The sequence below is a fragment of the Anabrus simplex genome, chromosome 1 (assembly GCF_040414725.1).
Source record: "Anabrus simplex isolate iqAnaSimp1 chromosome 1, ASM4041472v1, whole genome shotgun sequence".
Classification (NCBI taxonomy): domain Eukaryota; kingdom Metazoa; phylum Arthropoda; class Insecta; order Orthoptera; family Tettigoniidae; genus Anabrus; species Anabrus simplex.
In genome coordinates, this window is record NC_090265.1 from 921,691,831 (window position 1) to 921,716,465 (window position 24,635).

A 24,635-nucleotide genomic window follows, 5' to 3' on the forward strand; every position below is an offset into this window, starting at 1 on the left:
TCTCCTGGTGCTCTGTTATTGTGCATGAGGTTAATTGCCTCCTTCACCTCATTCCTCGTCACTTCAGGGACTGGCTCATGCTCATTGTCAGTAGGTGGGTGGTCAGCTGTCACCTGATCAGGCACCCTTGCTTCTGCCTCCTCGGTGTTTAGGAGCTCTTCGAAGTGCTCCACCCATTGTGACAAGATCGTCTCCTCCTCTCCAACCAAAAGACCCGTCTTGTCCTTGCAGTATGAGGTTCTGGGCTCAAACCCATTCGTGATTTCCCTTGTTCCCTGGAACATGGCGCAAACATCCTTCTTACTATACAGCTCATCGATGGCTTCAGGCTGCTCTTTCACTCGCTGTCTTTTCTTCCTCCGGAGCACCCTCTTTGCTTCTACACACGCCATATGGTAGTCTTCTTCTGTTGATCTTGTCGGTCTTTGTAGGGTCTTGTCCCTTGCTTTGGTCCTCCTTTGGATGGCCTCTTCGCATTCCGCATCGAACCACTCGGGCCTTACACTTGGTTCTTGGAACCCTACAGATTTTGTCGCTGCGTACGTGATGGCATCCTGTATTGATCCCCATAGATTTTCTACAGTAGTGCCTTCTAGTTTCTCCCTCTGGTCTGCAAGTTTGGCTCGGACCATCTCCCTGTACACATCCTTGATGGCAGCGTTATTCTTCATGGCTCCGACATCGAACCTCCTCGTCTTCTGGACGTGAACTTTCCTGATGTTGGCTATGCGTTGTCTCTATTTCATGACAACCAGATAGTGTCAAACCTTATAAAGAATATCATATTTTATTTTAATTTCAATGTTGTCTGGCTCCATGGCTAAATGGTTATCATGCTGGCCTTTGGTCCAGATGGTCCCAGGTTCGATTCCTGGCCGGGTTAGTAATTTTAACACTAAGTGGTTAATTCCAGTGGTTCGGGAACTGGGAGTGTGTACCATTTTCAGCATTAGAATTCAAAATGGCTAGGGCCCCATCCTCACAGGCGCACAGATCGCCTATACGATGTCATCTCAAAAGACCTGCACACCAGGCCTCTTCAGAGACCACATGCCATTATTATTAACTTCAATGTTATTCTAACCATTAAAAATATTCAATAAATCTGATGATTTAAATGTTTTCCAGGTGAGTGGGAACAAGCAGTCTCGCGCAAAGACAGGAAAAATAGGAAGAAGGATGATGATTCTGTTGCAGAAAAAGCAGGTAATTGTACTTAGTATATTATATCCATACATTATAGCTACTAATATGTGAATTTTATTTCATGGCATACTCCCAAATAAGCACAAGTTTTGGTTTGGCTTCTATTTTACAATTGCTTTTGAAAGCTTGTTTAAAGGATAGTGTTAAAACCAAAAAACAAAAAAAGTGCTGTTCGGCCTCTTTCTTCAGAGATATACTGATGACCTTTTGTTTTTCTTGTTTGGGTCTTTAATCCTTATACTGAATAGGTGAATCAAATCGTAGTCTTGCCTACAACATTCTTCTGTAACATCACATTTCAAAGGCTCCTACTTTTTATTTCTGAACATGCACTTACAGAACGAATTGTCAAGTTATGTAATTAATTATCAAGTTATGTAATAGCACCAAAAATTCCTAGCTACCTGGCAAGTGACGTACACATTCCAGATTTTTCAGAAGGCCCCGTGGGGCTTTCGTCAGAGAGAGAGAGAGAAGGCTATTTGAAGGCCAAGCACAATAACCACTCACGTAGTTGATTTAGCAGCCTGGGAGACTGATTACCTCAGATCGAGTAGGGGTGTTTCAGTTGTCTTTAAAACATTGGCAAACTGTACAGAATGTACAGAAAATAACGACATGGTTCAATTCAGAAGAACTAAATAAATTCAGGATAAATGCACCTTATGAGAAAGAAAAGAAAAATTCATTATAGAAAAATGATGGCTCTAAAATTCATTAATTCAGACTTAATATATTAGCTTAAAAGGAAATTTGGAATCAGATGTTCATAGTCTGATACGTAACATACAGTAGAAGTATGCTATAGCAAGTACGGCATATAGTGAGAACTCCGTTATAACAACAGTTTTTCCCTGTCCCTTGAAAATCTCTATATAAAACTGTGTACTCTCCTTTGGTTATTGCGAGAACCCAACACCGATGCATCCATTATTACGAGCGATTAAGCATGCGTTATATTTCCGTTATCAATTTATACAGTCCAGCGATTATACTGAATGCGATTGATCATCTTCGAAATAGTTTTCTTGCTATGTTCACTAGCAATGTGCAATTCCGGAGTCGATTAGTAATACTTATAGACTGGTGTTCTGTAAACACAATTCCAAATGAAAGAGAAAACGATTCTGTAATAAATGTGTAAATAACATGGCTGATAGCAGTAGTTAACTCTGTCTTCATCATCATTTCATCCTCATCACGATGCGCAGGTCGGCTACGGGCGTCAAGTCAAAAGACCTGCACCTGGCGCGCTGAACCCGTTCTGGGATCTCCCGGCACTAAAAGCCATGCTCCATTTCATTTCATTAGAAATAAAGGCTGAAATAAACGATTGCTTAATTTTAATGCTATGTATTGAAATTAAGTAACAATATGATATACCTCAAATTACGGTGTCGAGTGGATGGCTGATTTCAGAAGGGGTTGATTCGGTAAAACCTCCTTGGGATGCTTCTGCAGATTACAAGGAAAGAGAATGTGTTAAGCAAGAAAACATACTATTGAATGCACTAATAAAAACTACCGAATAGTTATATGTAGGGCCCGGATGTTTACGACATGTCATATTTTATTTCTTTATATTATTTCCATGAAAAATAAAAGTTAAGCATGATTTTATCTATGGTGACTAAAATTATGCAATTTTCACCGTTCATATGAAGTCATATTTTGGCTCTTTTAATGTTGTTTGTCATTTTCCAGCAATTTTTCATATTATGGTCATATTTTCCTGTGAATTTTCGTGTTTTTGTCATATGTTTATCTTCTTATTCCATTTTTGCATACCTGCTTTCATGAGTAAATTTACTCATTCGGGACAAATATTTCAGGTTCCCTATGGGAATCAACATCTATATCATCTGATGGCCAAGCAGCCATCAATTTTTGGTAATGAGACAGTCTCTCATAGTAAATTGGCACTGCCGGTGGCTCCAAGTAACCTATGCAGTGGCCTCCATGGTGTGCACTAGTCATGCATTTTGGTGGGTGTGCTATGTACCAACTGATGAGCCCAACTTAGCACACAGGGGCAAAACACTGGCAACCAGGAATGAGTTAGCTGGAAAATTTATAATGTCCAATTACAGACCATTTTATTGGTACTTGCTTTCAGTTGTCTGACGGATTTTTCACATCTCCTAATTGTTGTCTGTAATTTCTTACAATTATCTTTCTTAGAAATATATATTTATGTGAATTAAGAGGGTGAGCTGTATAGAAAGGTACAGATGCATATAAAGCGTCAGAATAGTGAGAATCAGCTGAACTCTAATGATTTGACGTATTTCAAATATGCCCCAATAACATCCTGCAATGTTGAGCGGCCTTTTTTTCCCATTACAAGTCAATGTTGCGTGGAAATAGATGATCGTCCTTATTTGAAAACTTTAAAATATATGAAATTTGCTATTGTAATTCTTTCTGATCGATCATCAAAATGTGACATTTATTTCATTCTGTGCAGAGTCGAGAGTTACCTATGGAATGAGTAATTACATAAATTCAAAATATAATAAAATTAATATTATTACTTATTTATTATTGAATGTTCTAGATTTTAAAAGTATACTTTCAATATAATGTTAATTTAAACAGCGGCAAGATTTTGAAGGTCTCGAAAATGTGACAAAAAACTTAAGTTATATTTGTATGTTCGGTCATCAGCCCTAAGGCTGGTTGTATCCTCAACAGCTCTGTCATCAGCTGTCATAGATGGCCTAGGCATCACTGAAGAGGCGTACTAGGGAAATGAGGAATGAGGTAGTTTCCCGTTGCTTTCCTCAAAGTCATATTTATTGTCATATTTTAATACATTTTTAGGTCATACATGCTTGCATATTTCTAACATTCTTAGGTCATAAACATGTAGGCCCTAGTTATATGTAAATACTTCTTCTTTTCTCTTTCTTTCTTTCTTTCTTTCTTTCTTTCCTGTCATGCGTACATTTTACGCTGTATATGTATGGGTACAGTGAAGATATAGGTTAACTGCATGAGTAGGCCATACAGTTAGGGGCGCGCAGCTGTGAGCTTGCATCCGGGAAATATTGGGTTCGAACCCCAATGTCGGGAGCCCTGTCCCATCGTCGCCATAAGACCTACCTGTGTCGGTGTGACATATTACAAATTGTAAAAACCAAACCAAACCCCATGGCACTACAGACCTTGAAGTGCCTTGGCCTACCAAGCGACCGCTGCTCAGCCCGAAAGCGTGCAGATTACGAGGTGTCGTGTGGTCAGCACGACGAATCCCCTCGGCCGTTATTCTTGGCTGTCTAGACCGGGGTCAGATAGCTCCTCAATTCTAATCACGTAGGCTGAGTGGAACTCGAACCAGCCCTCAGGTCCAGGTAAAAATCCCTGACCTGGCCGGGAACCAAACCCATTTACATGAGTGTTAAAAGACGCGACAAAGACAAGAAAACAATTAAAAACATTTGCACTAGGGCCCATAAAGGTATCAGCGCATTATTGCAGATCCTACACTCTTTCTAAAACAAATGTCATCTGAAACATATTTTGGACTAGTGGGTTAGTAAACATTTTTTTTCTGGCCATGAATTATTTAGAGGTTGAACTTGGCCATGTGCCAGAGAATGACTTTGACCATCAATTTCAATGCAACAACACTTCGATCGACTCAAGTCGAAACTCGAAGGTGCAAGTTTCAACATACGTGCAACTGTTGAAAGGTGCAGATATCTATCCACGTGCTGGATTTTAATTTCATCTTCATTTGTCAGTGATTGACGACTTTTTCAGCATCCGTACCACTACATAAATATGTACCACGCTAGTCAACTTCACACAATTATGTTTCTAATCCGTAGATAGGGTATCACGGAACAAATATTTGCTACCCTTCACTGTGTCACTCAATACAGAATGCATTTCTAACGTCTGAATGGCATCCGAAATACAAGCACAAACAGGCTTACTGCATTATTCAGCAATATCAGTGCAAACCGGAAAGCAAAAGTGAACTTTCCTGAGGCTAACTGCTTGCTTCCTGAAGGTGTAATTTACCTGTAAAGTTTAGGAATTCAAGGACATTTCCAGTTTTCACGCAACTTTCCCCAACCTGCCTTCTGTGGTGAGGACTCTAATCTGCATTGGAAATCACAATCCTTTCACACGGGATGATATAGAACATACTGGTTCATGAGGAGCCAGTATGGATTTAGAAAGAAATTTTCTTGTGAGGCACAACTGGTGGGATTTCAGCAGGACATATCAGATCAGTTGGATTCAGGAGGTCAGTTAGATTGCATAGCCATAGATCTTTCCAAAGCCTTTGATAGAGTGGAACATGGAATATTATTAAAGAAATTGGAGGGAATAGGATTGGACGTAAGGGTTACATGTTGGATAAAAGCATTTCTAAATTCAAGGGTTCAGAAAGTCAAAGTAGGAAATAATGTATCGCAGGAAGAGAAAGTTTGGAAGGGAATTGCACAGGGTAGTATAATCGGTCCGTTACTTTTCTTAATATACGCAAATGATTTAGGGAACAATATAACATCAAAAATAAGATTGTATGCAGATGACATAATTGTTTATAGAGAAATAAACAACATTGAGGATTGTTCAGAATTACAAAGGGACCTTGAAAGTATCCAACAATGGGTTGAAGAAAATAATGTGAAGGTTAATGGAGGCAAATCAACTGTTACAACTTTTACAAACAGGAGCTTTAAAACTGAATTTGAATATACTTTGGATGAGGTAGTTATCCCAAAAGATGGCAAGTGCAAATACTTAGGTGTGAGATTTGAAAGTAATTTGCACTGGAAGGGTCATATTGATGACATTGTTGGGAAAGCATACAGATCATTACATGTCATAATGAGGCTACTTAAAGGATGCAACAAAGAATTAAAAGAAAAAAGTTACTTGAGTATGGTTCGTCCATTATTGGAATATGCAAACAGTGTTTGGGATCCTCACCAAGAATACCTAATAAAAGAAATAGATAGTGTGCAGAGGAAAGCAGCAAGATTTGTAACAGGGGATTTCAGGAGAAAGAGTAGTGTATCAGAAATGTTAAAGGAACTTGGGTGGGAAACTTTAAGTAAGAGAAGGGAGAAAACTAGACTTACAGGATTATATAGAGCCTATACAGGAGAAGAAGCATGGGGAGATATCCGTGAGAGGCTTCAGTTGGAAAATAATTATATCGGCAGGACTGACCACAAATATAAAATTAGAAGGAATTTTAGCACAAGCGATTGGGGTAAATTTTCATTCATTGGGAAGGGTGTGAAGGAGTGGAACAGTTTACCAGGGGTAGTGTTTGATCCTTTTCCAAAATCTGTACAGATATTCAAGAAGAGAATAAACAGCAACAGAGAAAATAAATGAAGTGTTAGAGGGCATTCGACCGGTGCAGGTTATTGTAAATAAAAAAAAAAATGTGTGTGAATAAATTAATTCCATCCCCTGGTCTAAGGAGTTTGGACAGCCAAAGTAGGGGACTGCCTGTAGGGGTGAAGTACAGTGGGGACTTCGAGGGCCCTGGGACCGCTACGGTAGCTGTGAAGGCCCTTCAGGAACTCTGAAAAGTGGTGGCAAAAGGGGCTCTGGTTAAGACGCAGCAGGTCGTTATGCTACTTAGGATCCAGAACGGGTAAAAAAAAAAAAAATAGTAAATAAATAAATGCAATGTAAATATTAATGTTATACCAGTTTTATAGTATCATTTGAAGCAATTCCACATACTGTATATTAGTTGACTATATTTGTAAGTAGTACAGGAGATATTATAATTAGAATTTTGTAAACAATATAAATTTATTAAGGATGAGCTGTGTGTTTAATAGAAAACATTGTTAGCGTAAATTGTATAATATTGTATTATAGGAAAAATTTTCTTCTCTTGTTAATTTAATATTTAGTGCTTGACAATAATGTATGTTAGTGTACCATTTGCCACCGAGGTAGACACCTCATTTGCAAATAAAGAGATTTTGATTTGATTTTCAGGGCTAGGAAAAATGCGATCATACTAAGCGGTAATAGTGAAAATTTGTGACGTGATAAGTGACTCTTTTTATATAGATTTAATGCGATGTGAATCGGGACTTTGAATTTATTAGGTGCTAAGCGAGAAATCGCCGTAATGACGAATGCATTAACAAGATTTCACTGTATTTTCTTGTGTCTGGTTAAATTCCAGAAAGGCTATTCCCATGTAAATTTACAGCAAAAAGGTTATCATTACTGTACTGGTGCTTGAAATAAGTTTTTTTTATCCATATGAGGTAAAGTTAGGTTAGGCAATGCTGTTTGAATAAGAAAACTTAAACATTTGCCACATAAGCCACTGGAGTGATACTGCTCCAATTTTTCAGAATGAAATTGAACATATGCTTTCACGTTGTCTGAATTTTAAAATATCTATCAAGTAAACTGTAGTATGAAAATACAGTATGTAAAAACTCAAGTGTTGAACAAATTGATTGCTGTTGCATACTGATTTTAATGTTTTTACCGGCTTTTTAAAAAATCTGATATTGCGACAATCCGTTATAGCGAGTGAATTTTTTGCCATTATGAATTCTCGCTATAATGGGCTTCTGTATACCCTTAATTTAGGAAAATGCTCTGAATAGAACATGGCAGCATCAAACCATGTTCCCCTTTGCATAACAGGTTCCTGGTGGTAAAGACTTCAGGAAGTAGTTGCTTGCATCTCTCTACTCTCGAAGATGCGTACAAAAACACTGAAGTATCATTGTCATTTATTTGTAGGCAGCATTATTGAATAAATTCTGCCACTCTGCTTAGCCCATGAAGCTTGTTAGGATAAAGTACTGGCTGTGTAGGGTGCTGTGTCACTGAGTAATACAAGAAGCCTGTCTTCACAACCATTTTCTGGACACAAGATACCTGAAATATATTTTGGAATTAATAATTAGTATATTTCATCCAATCATTTTGTAAACAGAAAGAACAAGAGATTCTTTTCTAGATCTCTTCAGACACTTACGCAGGCTGTTGTTGACAAACTGAGTGATAAGAAGACCCACCACTATGTGTACAACATACCACCCATGAGCATCTGTAGTTATCCACAGCTCACATTTACCCATCCCCAGTGTGATTACGGATTCCATGAATTTCCTGAATAATGGAAAAATATTCAGCTTATAAAAGCCACAACCGAGCTTTTCATACATTGCTAGAAGAAATAAACAAATAGCCTAGAATTCTTCAGTATGAAACACTTCCATATAATGAAAAATTTTTTGCTGATGATCTTGCACTACTTGCTAATGATATGGAAGAAGCTAAATTGCAAATAGAAGAACTTGATAACATAGCAAGAAAAGTTGGATTGCAAATTTCATATGAAAAAAAAACAGAAATAATGCCAACCTTCCCTGTTACAGCACCAGCGATTACCTTAGCCAATACCAAACAAATTAAAATTGTGAATAAGTTTAAATATCTTGGTGAAATTATAACTTGGAATTCCAATGAAAAATCATCAATAGAAAGCAGAACATTTAAGTTAAAAAAGGCACAACGAATTACATGGCCAATGTATAAGAAAAAATCTTTCAATAAATGCTAAACTTCAACATTACTGTTCCGTCATTAAACCTGAAGTGACTTATGCTTGTGAAACTGAAACACCATTTAAATTGAACACCAAAGCAACAACTGATACACTGCAAAAGGTTGACAGAAGGATACTCAGAACAATCATTAATAAAAAACATCAGGTGGATGGACAATGGAGATAATTGCCTAATGCAGTGGTTTAATGGGAAAGTGAATCTATAATAGATACGATGAGAAAAAGAAGAATTGACTTTTTCTGTCATCTTTCTAGATAAAATGATAATAGGATAATAAAACAACTATGTAATTACTTTTGGAAAAGTAAAACAAAAAATAATTGGTTTAAAGAAGTTCAGAATGATTTAAAAGAGCTGAATATTACAATGAAGCAAATTGAAAATAGAGAAGAAAAAAGGATTCTCAAGAACAAACAAGATTGTCATTAAAAACTGTACAACACAAACAATATGTCATATCTGATGAAGAAAGGACAGCCAGATCAGCCAGAATGAAGAGGTTTTGGGAAAGGGAAGAAGATGATGCAAGCTAAATCTTCAGTTAATTCTTTGTTAACATGAATGTATTTGGGTTTGATTTAAGTGCTCCAATGTGGGCGTAAACTATGTAAATAAGTAAATAAATAAATAATGAAAAAATTATTTTAAACTCAGTAAAAAGCAAAATCCATTTTCAACTTACCTCATCATTACAGATTGTAGCTGCCTCTGTGGATCCGTGGTAGAGTGTCGGCCTCCGGATCCCAAGATAGCGGGTTCAAACCCGGCAGAGGTAGTCGGATTTTTGAATGGCGGAAAAAAGTCCAATCGACACTCCATGTCGTACGATGTCGGCATGTAAAAGATCTCTGGTGATACATTTGGTATTTACCCGACAAAATTAATTAAAATCTCAGCCATAGACGCCCAAGAGAGATCTGGTTTACTCTAGGTCCGCTAGATGGCAGACAGAGTAAACCGGAACGTCGAAATTGACGAGCAGACAGCCAGATGGCGTCAAATCGAAATGTCTGCAAACAGTAGCTGAGGCCATACGATTATTATTATTATTATTATTATTATTATTATTATTATTATTATTATTATTATTATTATTATTACAGATTGTTAAACATGACTTGATCATTGTGGTCCTATGGGGTACCTTTAATTTTTACTGCTTTTCTGGAATTCCCTTAAACTGTGGATTTCAGTTTTGTATCACAAGAATTCCTGCAGCTAAGATAGCTGTGCACAGGTTAGCTGTATTTCCATTAACAGGCAGCACTACTCAGAAACAATTGCTTACAAGAGGAAATGTTATCATTTTCTTTTCTCTAATGTGATGCTGTTTCCAAGCTTTGCACTGCTTGGTTTTTTATTTTTCCTCACCTGAGAAAAGAGAAGAGAACAGGCTTGAGATTGATTAATGGTAAGCATTCATTCATTCTTTTAAACAAAGAACTCCTTAAAAATGTTGACAGATATGGTTAAATGTTTAAGAACAGCACTTTTATCAGGAACCAAACACAAACAAAATACTGTGGAGAAATATGAAAATATCAGTAAAGATAAATCTAGGCAAAAAACAACACTTACCTCATTTGTAAGGCAGTTGTATCCTCAAAATGCAGTGCGACATGAGTATTTTCTTTGCACCTTTATCTCTCGGCATCTTCATCTTCACATATTTTGGCTGATGTGGTAAATTTGTAGGTGTCACAAGGTTGTAGCCTGAAGAACAATGAGTGATTCATTCTTAACTGAGGTCTTTCCGTTGTTTGTTGAATAATGGGAGAGGGTAGGAATTGCTTAACAAGGAAGGAATTATGGTATGTCTTAATCTCAGTCTGTCGTTACGAGTTTTAGGAATTCCTTAAATACCTCTGATCTTCCCTTTCTTTGCATACTTGGCCAAAACTGAAATTTTTAAATTTGAGTATCATATTTTGCTATGCAATCCACAAAAAAAATAACAGAATAATTCACAAATGCTACTGTTTTAACTGTGGTTTGCATAAATGATTACAGCGTGAAATACTACCATGAAACAAACGATGCCGGCATGCACGAGGCTACATGAAACACCTGGCTTGATCTCTGAGAGTCCATATCGTATGATTAAGAGATAAGAATTTCATAATGTTCTGTACTGAAGTGAGTTCACTCACTCAATGTAGCTTCCCATTTGACACAGATTATTAAAGGGTTCCTTAATTCCCATTAACTTCTGATACAGTGTGCTTCATCACTAATTATCTGTACTTTATCTTGAAGTTCTGGATCACTACATGGTTAAGTGGCTGAAAAACTGCTGTTACAGTTAGTGGAGAAAAAAAAAAATGTTTTACCTTTCTGCAAGCTTAACATCTGCATGCAATGTTTGTGTTATTGAGGAATAATAACACTTTCCTCTCTAGTTGACCTAAGCACTCTGCCATGATTTTTCTGGTCAGTCATGCTTTCCTGTGTCATTTATGTTCATTGCCAAACTTTGTAAAGTCCATATTCTTAAAACACCTTGGTTTTGCAGCTTCACAAGATTATTCACCTTTTCTCCACGCATACTTGCACATAATAGGACTGTATGATACTCCTTCACAACTTTTCCACCAGCAGGGGAGATTCCTTTGAAACACAAGATTTTGTCATGTAAAGCGCAGGAAAATGTTTCATATCTTACAGCATTTAAAATATTTTCCAGATAATAGAGAATACCTATCAGTGTTCGAAGGTAATTGTTCTTGCCAATTTCCGGTCTCCATATTAACTAGGCAAACTAAGGGAGAACCAACAGCTTCGGGCGGAGGAGTTTTCCCTTAGCAGGTTTGATGAAATCTTTGTGTAGGAAATGACACACAAATTTACCCCAATGCTGCTACCTTGCAGATTGGATAGAGGCCTATCAAAGGCTAAGGGAGTTAGCCCTGACAGAAAAACCTCACCTTTTGTTAGGCCCAGAAAACCAGCAAGGGGAGAAAAAATTGTCAAATCGCTTTCAACAGTAAAATGAGCCTCAGATGTAAACAGAAACCAAGACATAGACCTCGTACGTATAAATCTGGTAAGGATGGTGGTGATAAGCCCCGAAGTTAAATAGAATTATTCAAAGAAGAAAATTCCTAGACGGAAAGACAAATTCAAAATAGCAACATTAAATACCGTAACCCTAACTGCTAAATCTGAGGAACTTGTTGATCTCGTGGTAAGAAGAAAGATTGAGGTCCTTGGACTGAGAGAAATAAAGTGGTAAGAGAAAGTAAATAAATTGCTGTAGAAGGGGTATAAACTCTATTGGCATCAGAATAAGGAAACAAGGAATGGTGTGGCATTCATAATCAACGAAAACATTGATGCTTTGGCTGATATAGAATATGTTAATGAATGAATTATTAAGGTACATTAGAAAATCAACGGTTTGCAACGTGTACTTTCCACCGGATTATAACCTTGACATTCGTGCACTACAAGATTTGATCAGTCAGCTGAATCCTCCTTCCTCATGTTGGGAGACGTAAACACCCGTAACATACTATGGGGTTCTCCGTCCTCCTGTTCTAGGGGGATGATGCTCGAGCGAATGATCAACCTATTCGATCTTTGCGTGCTTAATACAGGGGAACCGACACATTTCAGCAGCGCACATGGCACATTCTCACACCTGGATGTCACTCTGTGCAGCCGTGCGCTAGTTCCCCTGCTACGGTGGCAAGTACACGACGACCTCTGTGATAGTGACCACTTCCCGATAATTCTGTCTCTCTTGAATCAAAGACAGTCCGAAGTACCCAAGCGCTGGTTACTTCGGTGGGCAAACTGGCCAGAATTTACAAAACGCGCAGTGATGGCTGATGATATGCTGGAGTCTGTTGACGACCACGTTTCTTCCATTACTACTGGAATTTTGGCTGCTGCAGAGGAAACAATTCCTTCCTCATCCGATATTCGTTGCCGGAAACAGGTCCCATGGTCGACGGACGAAATTGCAGCGGCCATACGTGATCGCCGACGGGCTTTTAAGCATTATCATCGGAATCCTACGATGGCCAATCATATAACTTTCAAGCGTCTGCGCGTGAAGGCCCATTTTTTGATTCGAGAAAGTAAGAAATCTACGTGGGAAAAGTATGTGTCATCCATCACGGCGCATACCCCGTCATCACAAGTGTGGACAAAACTCCGCCATATTGTTGGAGTACAGAATGTGCCCTCAGTACCCGGAATCTCCATTAATGGAGATATAGTTACGATTCCTTCAGTCATTGCCGACCACATCGCGTCACATTTCGCAGATACGTCCAGCTCTAGGAGATACGACCCTGCATTTCTCCCAATTAAGCGCGAAGCAGAGGCACACCATCTCTCTTTTGCCTCTAGTGCTTCGCATCCTTACAACGTGCTCTTCACGGAGTGGGAGTTGCGGAGTGCACTTGCGCTATGCAGAGATACGGCTCCTGGTCCGGACAAAATCCATAATCAAATGCTTAAGCATTTGAGTGGCAGATGTCTCAAGGATATCCTCACCCTATTCAACAGAATAGGGAGTGTTTCCATCTCAATGTCGTGAGGGAATTGTGATACCTATTCCCAAGCCAGGTAAAGATCCAAAACTTCTGGATAGTTATAGGCCAATATGCCTTACAAATGGCCTCTGTAAGCTATTTGAAAGGATGTTTAACCGGCGTCTTGTGTGGGCCATGGAAAAGGAGGGTCTCTTGTCTAACTACCAGTGTGGTTTTCGCTCTCATCGATCTGCCACTGATCATCTGGTCAGACTGGAGAACGCCATTCAGGAGGCCTTTCTCGGGAAGGAACACCTAGTCGCCGTGTTTTTTGACCTGGAGAAAGCTTACGACACTACCTGGCGATATGGGATTCTCTCCACACTACACCAGTGGGGATTTCGGGGAAATTTGCCAACGTTTATTGAGAACTTCATGTCCCTCCGTCTCTTTCAAGTCCGAGTAGGGAATGCATTTTCTCAATATTACGTTCAGGAAAATGGAGTACCTCAGGGATCGGTACTGAGTGTCACGCTGTTCGCAATCGCCATCAACGGCATAGTTACCGCTGCTGGTCCCACAGTCGTTCCTTCGCTGTATGTAGACAACTTAGCTCTACATTACAGCTCCGGAAGGGTGGCGTTTGCTGAGAGACAGCTACAGCAAGCTATTAACCGAGTCGACAGATGGGCCCTGCAACACGGTTTTCGTTTTTCAGTAGCGAAAGCCTCTGTTGTAAACTTCTGTCGACGTCGGCCTGTGCATCCCGAACCAGAGCTCTGCTTGTGAAACAGTGTCTTACCAGTGGTTGGCACCTGCAGATTCCTGGGTCTCCATTTTGATAAGAGACTTACGTGGCAGCCCCACATCCGTCAGTTGAAGGTTGCCTGCATGAAGAGACTTAACATGCTTAAGTTTCTCAGCGGCACTTCGTGGGGGGCTGACCGTGCGGTACTGCTGCGATTTTACACGGCTACGGTCCTCTCCCGGATTGACTATGGAAGTGCGGCTTATGGTTCAGCATCAAAATCTACGCTGAGCCTTTTAGACAGTATTCACCATAGTGGCGTAAGGCTGGCAACGGGTGCTTTCCGTACTAGCCCCATTCCCAGCCTACTCGCTGAAGCGGGAGTTCCACCTTTACGGATAAGGAGGCAGCAGTTACTCCTCACGTATGCTGCCAAAATTCGTGAAATGTCGCTACATCCAAGCTATCAATGCATCTATCGTACTCAATACCACCAGCGGTACCAAGACCGGCCGAATGCCACACGGCCGGTTGGGTTTCAGATTGATAGCTTGTGTCGTGATTTGAATATTGGTGGTTGTCTTGAACGTACTCTTAACAAGGTACCTCCGTGGTTGGTTCCGTGACCGGATATACGTCTAGATCTGCTGCGTGGACCCAAGGTGAACACAGATTCCTCCGTTTGTCGGAGGTATTTCCAGGACTTCATTCACCAATATCCGGCTGCGAGACTTATCTTCACGGATGGTCCAAAAATCAGAGATAATGTTGGTTCCTCTTTCGTCATTGATGATATGAGCACGAAGATCTCGCTCCCTAAAGTATGTATCGTGTATACTGCAGAGCTTTACGCCATCTTACAGGCTCTGCAGTTTGCACTGCGTGACGAAAGAAGCCACTTTCTGTTGTGTACCGATTCGTTAAGCTCTCTGCAGTCTATTGAAACCTGTTTCTCGCAACACCCACTGGTGCGGCAGATACATGACCTTCTAGCCAGGTTATGGGATGCTGGCACCAGAATCACTTTCGCATGGCTTCCAAGCCACATTGAGATTGCGGGAAACGAACTTGCAAAGGAAGCTGTACTTTTACCTCCAAGACCAGTCAATGTACCTGCTAAGGATATTTGTTCTCAGCTACGTCGAACCATCTTGGCGTCCTGGGAATCGGAGTGGCTAGATATCCGAACTCCCAACAAGCTGAGAGCAATTAAGAAGACAACTACCGTGTGGCGGTCCTCTTTCCGACCTTCACGGAGAGAGGCCATAGTACTATGCAGGCTGAGGATAGGTCATTTACGATCCACGCACTCTTATGTCCTAAAGAGGGAAGACCCCCCAGTGTGTTCTTGTGGTGCCGACTTCACCGTGGCCCACATCCTCACAGAGTGCGCCGATCTCTCTGGCCTAAGATGGAGCCTCGGCCTGCAGGAAACACTCGAACGCATACTAGCCGATGACGCGACTACTACTGATCTCGTCATCCGCTTTATGTGCGACAGTGGACTTATCAAGGGTATATAAATTACAAGTGTACTGTTACTCAGGGAACGTACGTTCCCTTTTGATACGTTAGTAATCCTTTCGGTCTAATCCTACAATTGCTTTTTGTTTTATTTTGTACTGCGTTTCCAAATTACTTGTTGAATAAATTATTTCCTTTTTATATTTTAAAGTTCTCTTCCACCTATTTGTTCAGAGAGGATGATTACCTCGTTGTACTTCCTCTTAAAACAAAAATCACCACCTGAGCCATAAGATCACAAGGTACGGCTGGAATGAAGAGCAGAAATCTCTTATTGATTATGTAATTGCAGACAGAGTCTGAAACATTACAGATGTGAAAGTACTGCCACAAGAAAGTTTAGATAGTGATTACAGGTTGATAGTAACCACCTTAGGGAACATGATGGTAAGAAAAGATAAATACCAGACATAAACCCAATATAAAAGTTTGGAAATTTGAAAAATAAGATGAGAAGTCTAAATACCAGATGAAAATTAGAGACAAACTGCCCAAAAGTAAAGTAGGAAACAACTGAAGAAGAATGGCTTGGATTTAAGAAAATTCTGGTCGACACTGCAGTTAATATTATTGGCAAAACAAGTAGGAGAGTAAGAGAGGAAGAAACCCCATGGTGGAATGAAAATAAAGGAGAGAAATGAAATGAAACTAAGAGAGAGAAAATGTCAGAAAGATATGAGAGGGAATGAAGAGAAGTTAGAAGAACTCTGTCAGCTGTAGAGAGACCTGAAGCTTAAAGTGAAAAGAATCATTTCTAATAAGAAAGAGACAACCTGGACTGAATTTGCACAGAAACTTGGAAGGGATCCTACGCTTCAAAAAATGAAGGAATCGGTCAAAGGAAGACAAAGGGCATGAAAATGGAAGACTCCCTAGGCCTCGCAACCTAATACCCTCAGGGTCGGAAAAGAACAAGATTTGACCAAGGAAGGTCGGTTAGGATAGGTGAAGATGTGGGTCCTGGCCCCACAAGTAAGTGGAAACAATACCAGAACTTAGCCCATGCTCCCAATTTGGGAGCACCTGGGGCCCCTTTTAGTTGCCTCTTACGGCAGCCAGGGGACACTGTGGGTGTTATTCTACTGCCCCCTTGGGAGCACCTGGCACCCCTTTTAGTTGCCTCTTACGGCAGCCAGGGAACACTGTGGGTGTTATTCTACTACCCCCACCCACAAGGAGGGGAGAGTGATAAGAGATGAAATGGGACAGTATTTTTAAAAATTATATATTGGTGAAAATTTAAATATCAAACAACAGGAGATCACAGCAAAATAAAATATTCAAAACATGGAGCCTCCTGTAACATGGATGAAAGTGGAAATTGCCCTAAGGAGCCTGTGTAAAGCCAGACATAAATGAGGTAAGTGCTGACATGATCAGGGCCACTAGAGTGCAAAGATCACAGTGGTTGTCTAGAGTCCTAAACATAATTTGGAAAAAAGAAAAACTACCCAAAAAATGGACTATAGGAGTCATCACCCCTCCATTTAAGAAAGGATACAGACTGAACCAGAGCAACTACAGGGGCATTGCTCTTCTATCTCACGGACTCAAAATAATGGAATGAATTCATAGAACAGAGATTAAGAATTGAACCACATCTTGAAGAGAAGCCGTATGGTTTTAGAAGGAATAGAGCAACAACAGATCTGATATTTTTATGTAAGGATAATCATGGAGAAGCACTAGGAAAAATGAAAAGATGTCATCTTTATTTTCCTAGATATTGAGCAGGTTTACAGCAGTGTACAGAGACAAAGAATCTGGGAATGCCTTGAGAATAGATCTATACCATGTGCTTTAATTAATAAAGTTAAAATGCTGTATGAACATTGCTGGAGTTATGTCCAAATAGGGAATGGATACTCAGAGTGGTTTGAGACTTGTCAGGGTGAAGACAGTGCACTATTGCCACTTTTATTAATCATTGTAATGGATGAAATAATGAAAAGGGCTCTTTTTTTGCGTATCCATGTCAAGAAAGTAAGGCGAAATTCTTTGCATTTTGCAGAAAACTTTGCTCTCCGTCGTCATTATTGGAGAAGTCTTCCTCGTGAACAGTCGAGATTTTCTTTTTTTCTGAAGACGCGGAGCACTCATGTTCTCTGTGAATCATAAAGAATTTCACCTTATTTTCTTGACATGGCATAAGCCCAAAAAGCATATATCATGTCTACAATTACAGGCCGTGAAAGCATCACTTCTTTGTTCAAGCTCTTGCTTTTGCAGATGATGTGGTGATATGGGGTGAAGTCCAGCAGAAGCTGAATGACTTGAATTCTATATTCAAGCAATTTGGTCTCAAGATAAGCAAGTTTAAAACAGCAGGGTTGCCTGCGTCAACAGAACATGCCGCACTATCATCACTCTAGATGAATCAAAGTTGGAACAAGTACATCAGTTCTGTTATCTTGGTAGTGTAGTAACTGCAGATAGCTGACAATCTGCAGAAATCACTACTATAGTACATAATGGAGCACAGTTTTATCATCTTGTGAGAAAACTTTGGGATAAGCAAGTACCATTAAGATCAAAATTAATAAACTGTAGGAGCTTCTTTGTACCAGTTACCACATACCATCTAGAAACCTGCATCCAAACCAACAGAAATATCAGCAAACTGCAAGCCGTGGAAATAAAGTTCTTAAGAAAACAGAGGTACAAAATAAGAAATGACGAGATACACCATCTTGTCCAAGTGAAACAACCTGTTAATGAGATCTGTATTGAAGCCAGGCTGAAATTGTTTGATCATCTCAGAAGTATGAACCCACAAAGAACAGTTAGAATATGGTTTGAGAAGGAACTCTAAGGTAAAAGATCAACAGGTCGGCCAAGGAAGTGATGGATCAATCAGATTGGAAATGATCTAGCTGGACGAAGTTTGGATTTGCAGCAGATTATGGAAGACGACACCTACACGGACAGAAGTAAATGGAGAGTGCTCATTCACCGCACCCAGAAAACTGGAGCTAGTTTATGATGATGATATTAACACTGAATGATTCTCCACGAATTGCTCTAAATATTGTATCATGTCGCTTTTGGAATCTCTGTAGCCAGATATTCAAAGCTTAGTAATTCTGCCGTGAATTCTAACTCTTGCGTAAAGCATTGGTCCTGACACAGGAAAATTAGGACTTCTTATTTTACTGAACCTCAGCAGCATTGCTTTCTCAATAAAAACTACAGTGCCGTTCTTTAATTAACTCCACTTGGTTTTTCGTCATTTCCGCTGCATGTGTCATTTCAGTCTTAAACTCTTCAGACAGTTTATGCACACCACGACTCTAACATTTATGACAGTCGGTTACATCAGCCTTTTCTTTTATCCTCAGTATCGTGGATGAAAACACACATTTTACTTTATACAGTGAAAAATAGTAAGGTCAAAGAAGATACAAGGAGAATCCATACAAAGAGAAAAGAATATTACATCATTAAACCTCCACATTCTTCCAACCCTGGTCTATCTCCAATGGTACAACCATCTGTACCAGTCAGGTAACCACCATTCCATCGCTGAGTCGGAGTACGAGAGCCCTCACCTTCCCGTCACGGTCAGGTGTCACTCCAGAGATGCAAGCTCGTTGCCACATGTGATGTGAGCACAGGTCGTCTTGACACAGAAAGACACCTCCTTCTGGCACTTCTTTGATCTTCCATCTTGTTGCTGCACCTTGTGGAAATTTGTCAGGGTGAGAAGGTACTCCTTCTTCACCTCTCCCAGAAGTCATCTTGCATCTTTGCCCTCAGCGTTGCTTCTTTTCTCAGAACTGTGTAGACTGTAGCTTCTGGATCGTTTGGGTAAGGTTGTTAATCATCCCCATCTAAGAAGTGTCTTGGTGTCGGTACATTGGGACCGTTCTGTATAATTGGTCTGCTGTTAATGGCGGCTTCTATTTCTGCCAGTATCATCCTCAGCGTTTCCTTATCCACTTGAGATGTGCCCAGTATTTTTCTCAAGCATCATTTTGTTGTGCCTATACCACCAGTCGTTCAAAACAGCCTCCCCACTAAGCCACCCATCGAACATTAAACTTCCAGAACACACCATTGTGGGCAAGATGCTGGCTTGTACGTGTCTCTGGGAAAGTTCTGCCAGTTCCCTGCTCGCTATTCTGTTAGTATTGGATGGTGGAAAATATTGCAAGCTATAAATCTCATTCCGTATTGACAGTTGTCACTTTACAAATAAAAGTATTTATAAAATCCTCCTTATCAATGTGATTTGAGACTGACAAGGTCATTTCCATTCGAGGCGACAACTTTTATTTACAAATGTTACACACGTTTTAATCCATGGTATTGATGGTCTCACTACACTGCTTAGCACAGTGTTTTCATTTTAACTGTCAGCAAGTTTTATTTGACAATCAAGAACAACCCATCGGACGAGAGGACTTTTTACCTCAATATGTTTTTAATTCATTAATCATGATCACTATCATTTCGCCTCATCAAGATTTTTAATTTTTTTGTATTATGTAATAATTGTTCTGGTACTGAAGATGGCCTTGAGAATAGGTTGAAACATGTATAGACTTTGTTCCTTCTAACAGATGAGTTAATTTGTTTTGGTAAGGAGGATTTTATAAATACTTTTATTTGTAAAGTGGTGAAAAATATATATATCATTCCACTTGAAGGAATAATTACCGTATTTGCTTGCATGTAACTTGCCACCGCGTATATCTCGCACCCCATTTTTAGCATTTGAAATTGCAAGGAAAAAATCCCCACACATAACTTGCATTAATTTCTGACGTCACAAAGACGTACGGTACAAACACACAATAAAGTTTGGGTATTACGTGGACGTGCTTACATTAAATATCAGGCGGGACTGTACCAATTGCTGTTATGGTTCTTCGTATGTGACACTACAAGAAGAAGCTACATTTCTTTCTACCTGCAGAAAACGGTTGAGGCTAGCTGTTGTAGAAATAATACCTAACTGCCAAACCCCCGCCCCAAGGCCATATTCTTAGCCGGTCAGTCACACTCAGCCATCCCCTCTCACTCTTCCGTCTTTGTCAATATGCTTATCGGTACCCGTCTGGCAGAGCAGATCATGTTAACTGGGAGTGTTTCCCTGTCCAGGCAATCAAGTGATCACGGTTTTAGGTATCATCAATCTGTTTTATTGTCGACAAGTACCAGTGTTCTGTCTTCATATTTCATTGTTGTTTCTCAGTTAAGTTTTCTTGTCTAGGTCGATCTTTAAGTTATGGATAAATGTGGGAGTTATACAGTTCAAATTGACAAAATATGCTGAAGAGCATGGTAACAGAGCTGCCAGTCGATAATTCAGTGTGACTGAGTTTAACGTTCGCTACTGGCGTAAACGGAAAGCTGCACTAGAAGCCATCAACCGAACACGTAAGGCATTCAGAGGGCCAAAAACTGGTAAGTTTCCTGAGCAGGAAGATGCGAGTTGCTTCCTTATGTTACGAAGTTGCAAAATGATGGCTTTAGTATCTCACACGAGATGCCACATTTCAAAGCGTGCAAACTAGCGATTAAAGGAGGAATCGGCTGTTTGAACCTGAAAGTGATCTGGGGTTGGATCCGTAGATTCATGACACAAAAGTGATTGTCCATGAAGGCGAACATCTCTCTGTCAGAGAATGCCAAGCAATTTCAGCGACAAAATCATAGATTTTCATCGCTATGTGATAGCAATGCAGAAGAAAAACAATTACCTTTTATCTTAAATTGGCAATGCAGTTCAAACCCCAATAAACTTCAATATGCCATGCAACATCATCAACAAGAAGGGAGAATCTAACGTGGTTGTACATACAGCTGGGTGTGAAAAATAGCGTTGCACCGTCATGCTAGCAATAACCGCAGATGGAAGAAAATTACCACTGTACATTCTTTTCGAAATAAAAACAGTGCCTAAAACTTAGTTTCCCAAGGGCATTCATGTACGGGTTCAAGAGAAAGGATGGCTGGATACAGCTCTTATCCAGGACTCGGTCCGTACGGTGTGGAATTCAAGAGGACAAACTGGGGCAAATATTCATTTATAGGAAGAGGAGTTAGATAGTGGAATAATTTACCAAGGGAAATGTTCAACAAATTTCCCAATTCTTTACAATTATTAAGAAAAGACTAGGTAAACAACAGATTGATTGATTGATTGATTGATTGATTGATTGATTGATTGATTGATTGATTGATTGATTGATTGACTGACTGACTGACTGACTGAAGTGAAGAACCTGGTGAAAGTAAGTGGAAGCAATGCGATACTCCAATAATTACTCAACTCCCTCTGGATTTCTTTCACCACCATGGCTACAACAACAAGAAAGAAGCTTCGCAGGCTTTTATTCGAACTTACCGATCTCTTCTAGAATTCTGGGACATAGACAGTCTTTTTCTAAAGTAACCAAGTAATAAAGGCAGCTGTGTATTGACAAGTTGCAAGTTAAAACTGAGTGGAATGACCAGTATGGGGCCAAACTCTGTATTTGGGAGATGACTGGGTTTGAACCCCACCATTGGCTGTTATAAAAATGGTTTTCTGTAGTTTCCCATTTTCATTACCAGGCAAATGCCGGGACAGTTCCTATTCGTAGACCAAAACCAATTTCTTCCCCTCCTTATCCAATTTCATTCACCATCATTCATTTCATCCTCATTAGCTGCTTAACTGAGGTTGGCATCAGTAAGGGGATCCGGCCATAAAACCATGCCGTATAATTTCATCTCACCTGATCCCCAATCTCGTATCAGGATTGCTAGTGGGACAGTTTCCGGGGACACTTAGTTGAAGACACGAAGAAACGTCTTCAGGAAATGAAAATTGATCTCATAATTTCCTGGTGGACTCGCACATTGTCTACAAGCCTTCAGGGACAACATACATAAATTGTATGCTGAATGGATGGCAGGAGAAGAACATGAGCTGACTCCAGCAGACAAAATAAAGAGGCCATCAGTTGAACTCGTGTGTGAATGGGTTATGGTGTCGACAGACGTTATTGTGAAGAGTTTCTTGAAGACGGGCATCGCAAATGCGTTGGATGGAAGTCATGATGATGCAGTATGGGGTGGTGACCAGAATGATGCATGCAAGAATAGCTTGGAGATTGAAGGCAGTGACATTGAATAGGGTATGTATGCCAGTTATCTTGTTTCAATAGCCTAATGCAAATTTTACATTTTTTTGGGAGTATGATCTTTCGCACACAACTCTCCGCATATACCACACACCGAAAATGTTCACACTTAGTTTTGGTCAAAAAAAGTGCAAGTCATATGCGAGCAAAATACGGTATTTTATTATTCAAAGTCAATATGGAACAAACATGGTAGTCATAATTGTAGCTTGATAGGTCTTTGCATAATCAGAGTAAATGGTGTGTGGCAATCCGTGTCTGCTGGAGAAGCGTCTGAACAATATGATGAAAGCCCTTGTAGTGGCGCAGATGAACAGTAAGATATAAGCTTACTGTAACACGCTCCCCACCCTAATGTATAGTGGACTGGTGAAGTCCACGCTGTGGCCGTGAAAGGTTTAGTGGGTTGTATGTGATCCACAGGTAAGAGCACTTCTGTTTCATCTCCCTGGTGGTTCTTGGCAATCTTGCAAGGGAAGAAAGTGTGAATGCCTTTCTTAATGAGCTGGCGTGTCTTTAAGATCCAGCACTGCAAACTTAGTTTGCACAGCACAGTTTTTACTCCCTGATGCTGTAGATGGATGTGCATCTACTTAATCAACATTCTTGTAAATTGACGGGATCCGTCAAGGAGGGGGGGGGGGGGGGGGGGGGCAGTTTGATGAGGTCACCTTCCAGGAAGGGATTGTAGCATGTAATTTTGGACTTAGGTGGGATATCTCAAAGATTAGCAGCAAACTTGTTAATATGATTTATGTGAAAGTAATCTTCATTCATCTGCAATGAAATTATGAAATTTCATCATAGGTAGGAAAGAATCGGAAAGTAAAAGCAAGATACACTACATCCGATAGCAGGCTTGAAAGAACTGAGCAACAGCAGAGTAGATTCATGCTGGTAGAGTTAACTTAATATAGTCATAGATATATATTGTGAATACATTATTGCAAAACTGATGTGGTTTCTAGTGCTAAACTTGGCTAAATCGTGAAAAAATATGGTCCAAATGGCAATATGCTGTTAGAAATTATTTGAATAGAAAATATTCTGCCAAGCTGATTGGTTCAGATGGTTGAGGTGCTGGCCTTCTGACCCCAACTTGTCAGGTTTGATCTTGGCTCAGTCCGGTGGTATTTGAAGGTGCTCAAATAAGTCAGCCTCATGCTGGTAGATTTACTGGCACTTGAAAGAACACCTGCGGGACTAAATTCTGGCACCTCGGCATCTCCAAAAACCTTAAAAGTAGTTAGTTGGACGTAAAACAAATAACATTACTACTACTACTAGTAGTAGTAAATTCTCCCTCTGTTGGGAGACGTTAAGCAAATAACTCAATCAGTTCTTCTGTGGGTTCTTCTTGTTGTTCCTGCAGGCTTTCATTCTTTCCGAGATGTCTTGTTTGCATTCTTCTGACTACTTTTGTCTGTTCTGTTTTTGTTGTGGTTGCTCTGATGTAGCTTCCCAATTGTTTACTTCTTGTCTAAAGATGTCTCTAGAATGTCTGTTGAACCTATGTTTGCGTTTATGAGGTCCTTTCGAAGTTCTTTAAGCCAGGGTGTTGAGTTCTTAAGTGAGGTTACGTATTCTATTATCCTTTTTGTCAATCTGGTGAGATGACCGAAGAATTTCATTTGTCTTTTCCTAATGTCAATTTTTGTTTGAGAACTTTTCTGCTGTTTTATTTGATTGTAACCGTTGTGGCTGTATCTTGCTCCTAAGAATTTCCTCATTTTCTTCCCCTTTTCTTTTTTAATTTCTTTCAGTTTTAGTTTTCTGTTGAGTGCCAGTATTTCACTTGCGTAAAGGACTGTCAGTTTCATGGTAGTGTTGTAATGTCAAATTTTTGTACGTCTTTACATGGATTTTTTGTTGTAGATATTATGAACTAACCCTAATGCTTTTTATTTTTTTGGAGATGAGTCTGTTGTGAGATCTTTTTAAGGCCTGTCGGTTTGAT

The 24,635-nt window shown here is 39.8% G+C and overlaps 1 protein-coding gene across 1 annotated transcript in view; it reads left to right on the forward strand.

The window, feature by feature from the left end:
• LOC136857756 (uncharacterized protein DDB_G0286299) overlaps positions 1 to 24,635 on the forward strand; it is a 59,108-nt gene that overhangs the window by 3,812 nt on the left and 30,661 nt on the right. Inside the window, exon 3 of the mRNA XM_067136655.2 lies at positions 1,129 to 1,206. Within this exon, the coding sequence (XP_066992756.2) occupies positions 1,129 to 1,206 (78 nt within the window). The remainder of the gene's footprint in view (positions 1 to 1,128; positions 1,207 to 24,635) is intronic.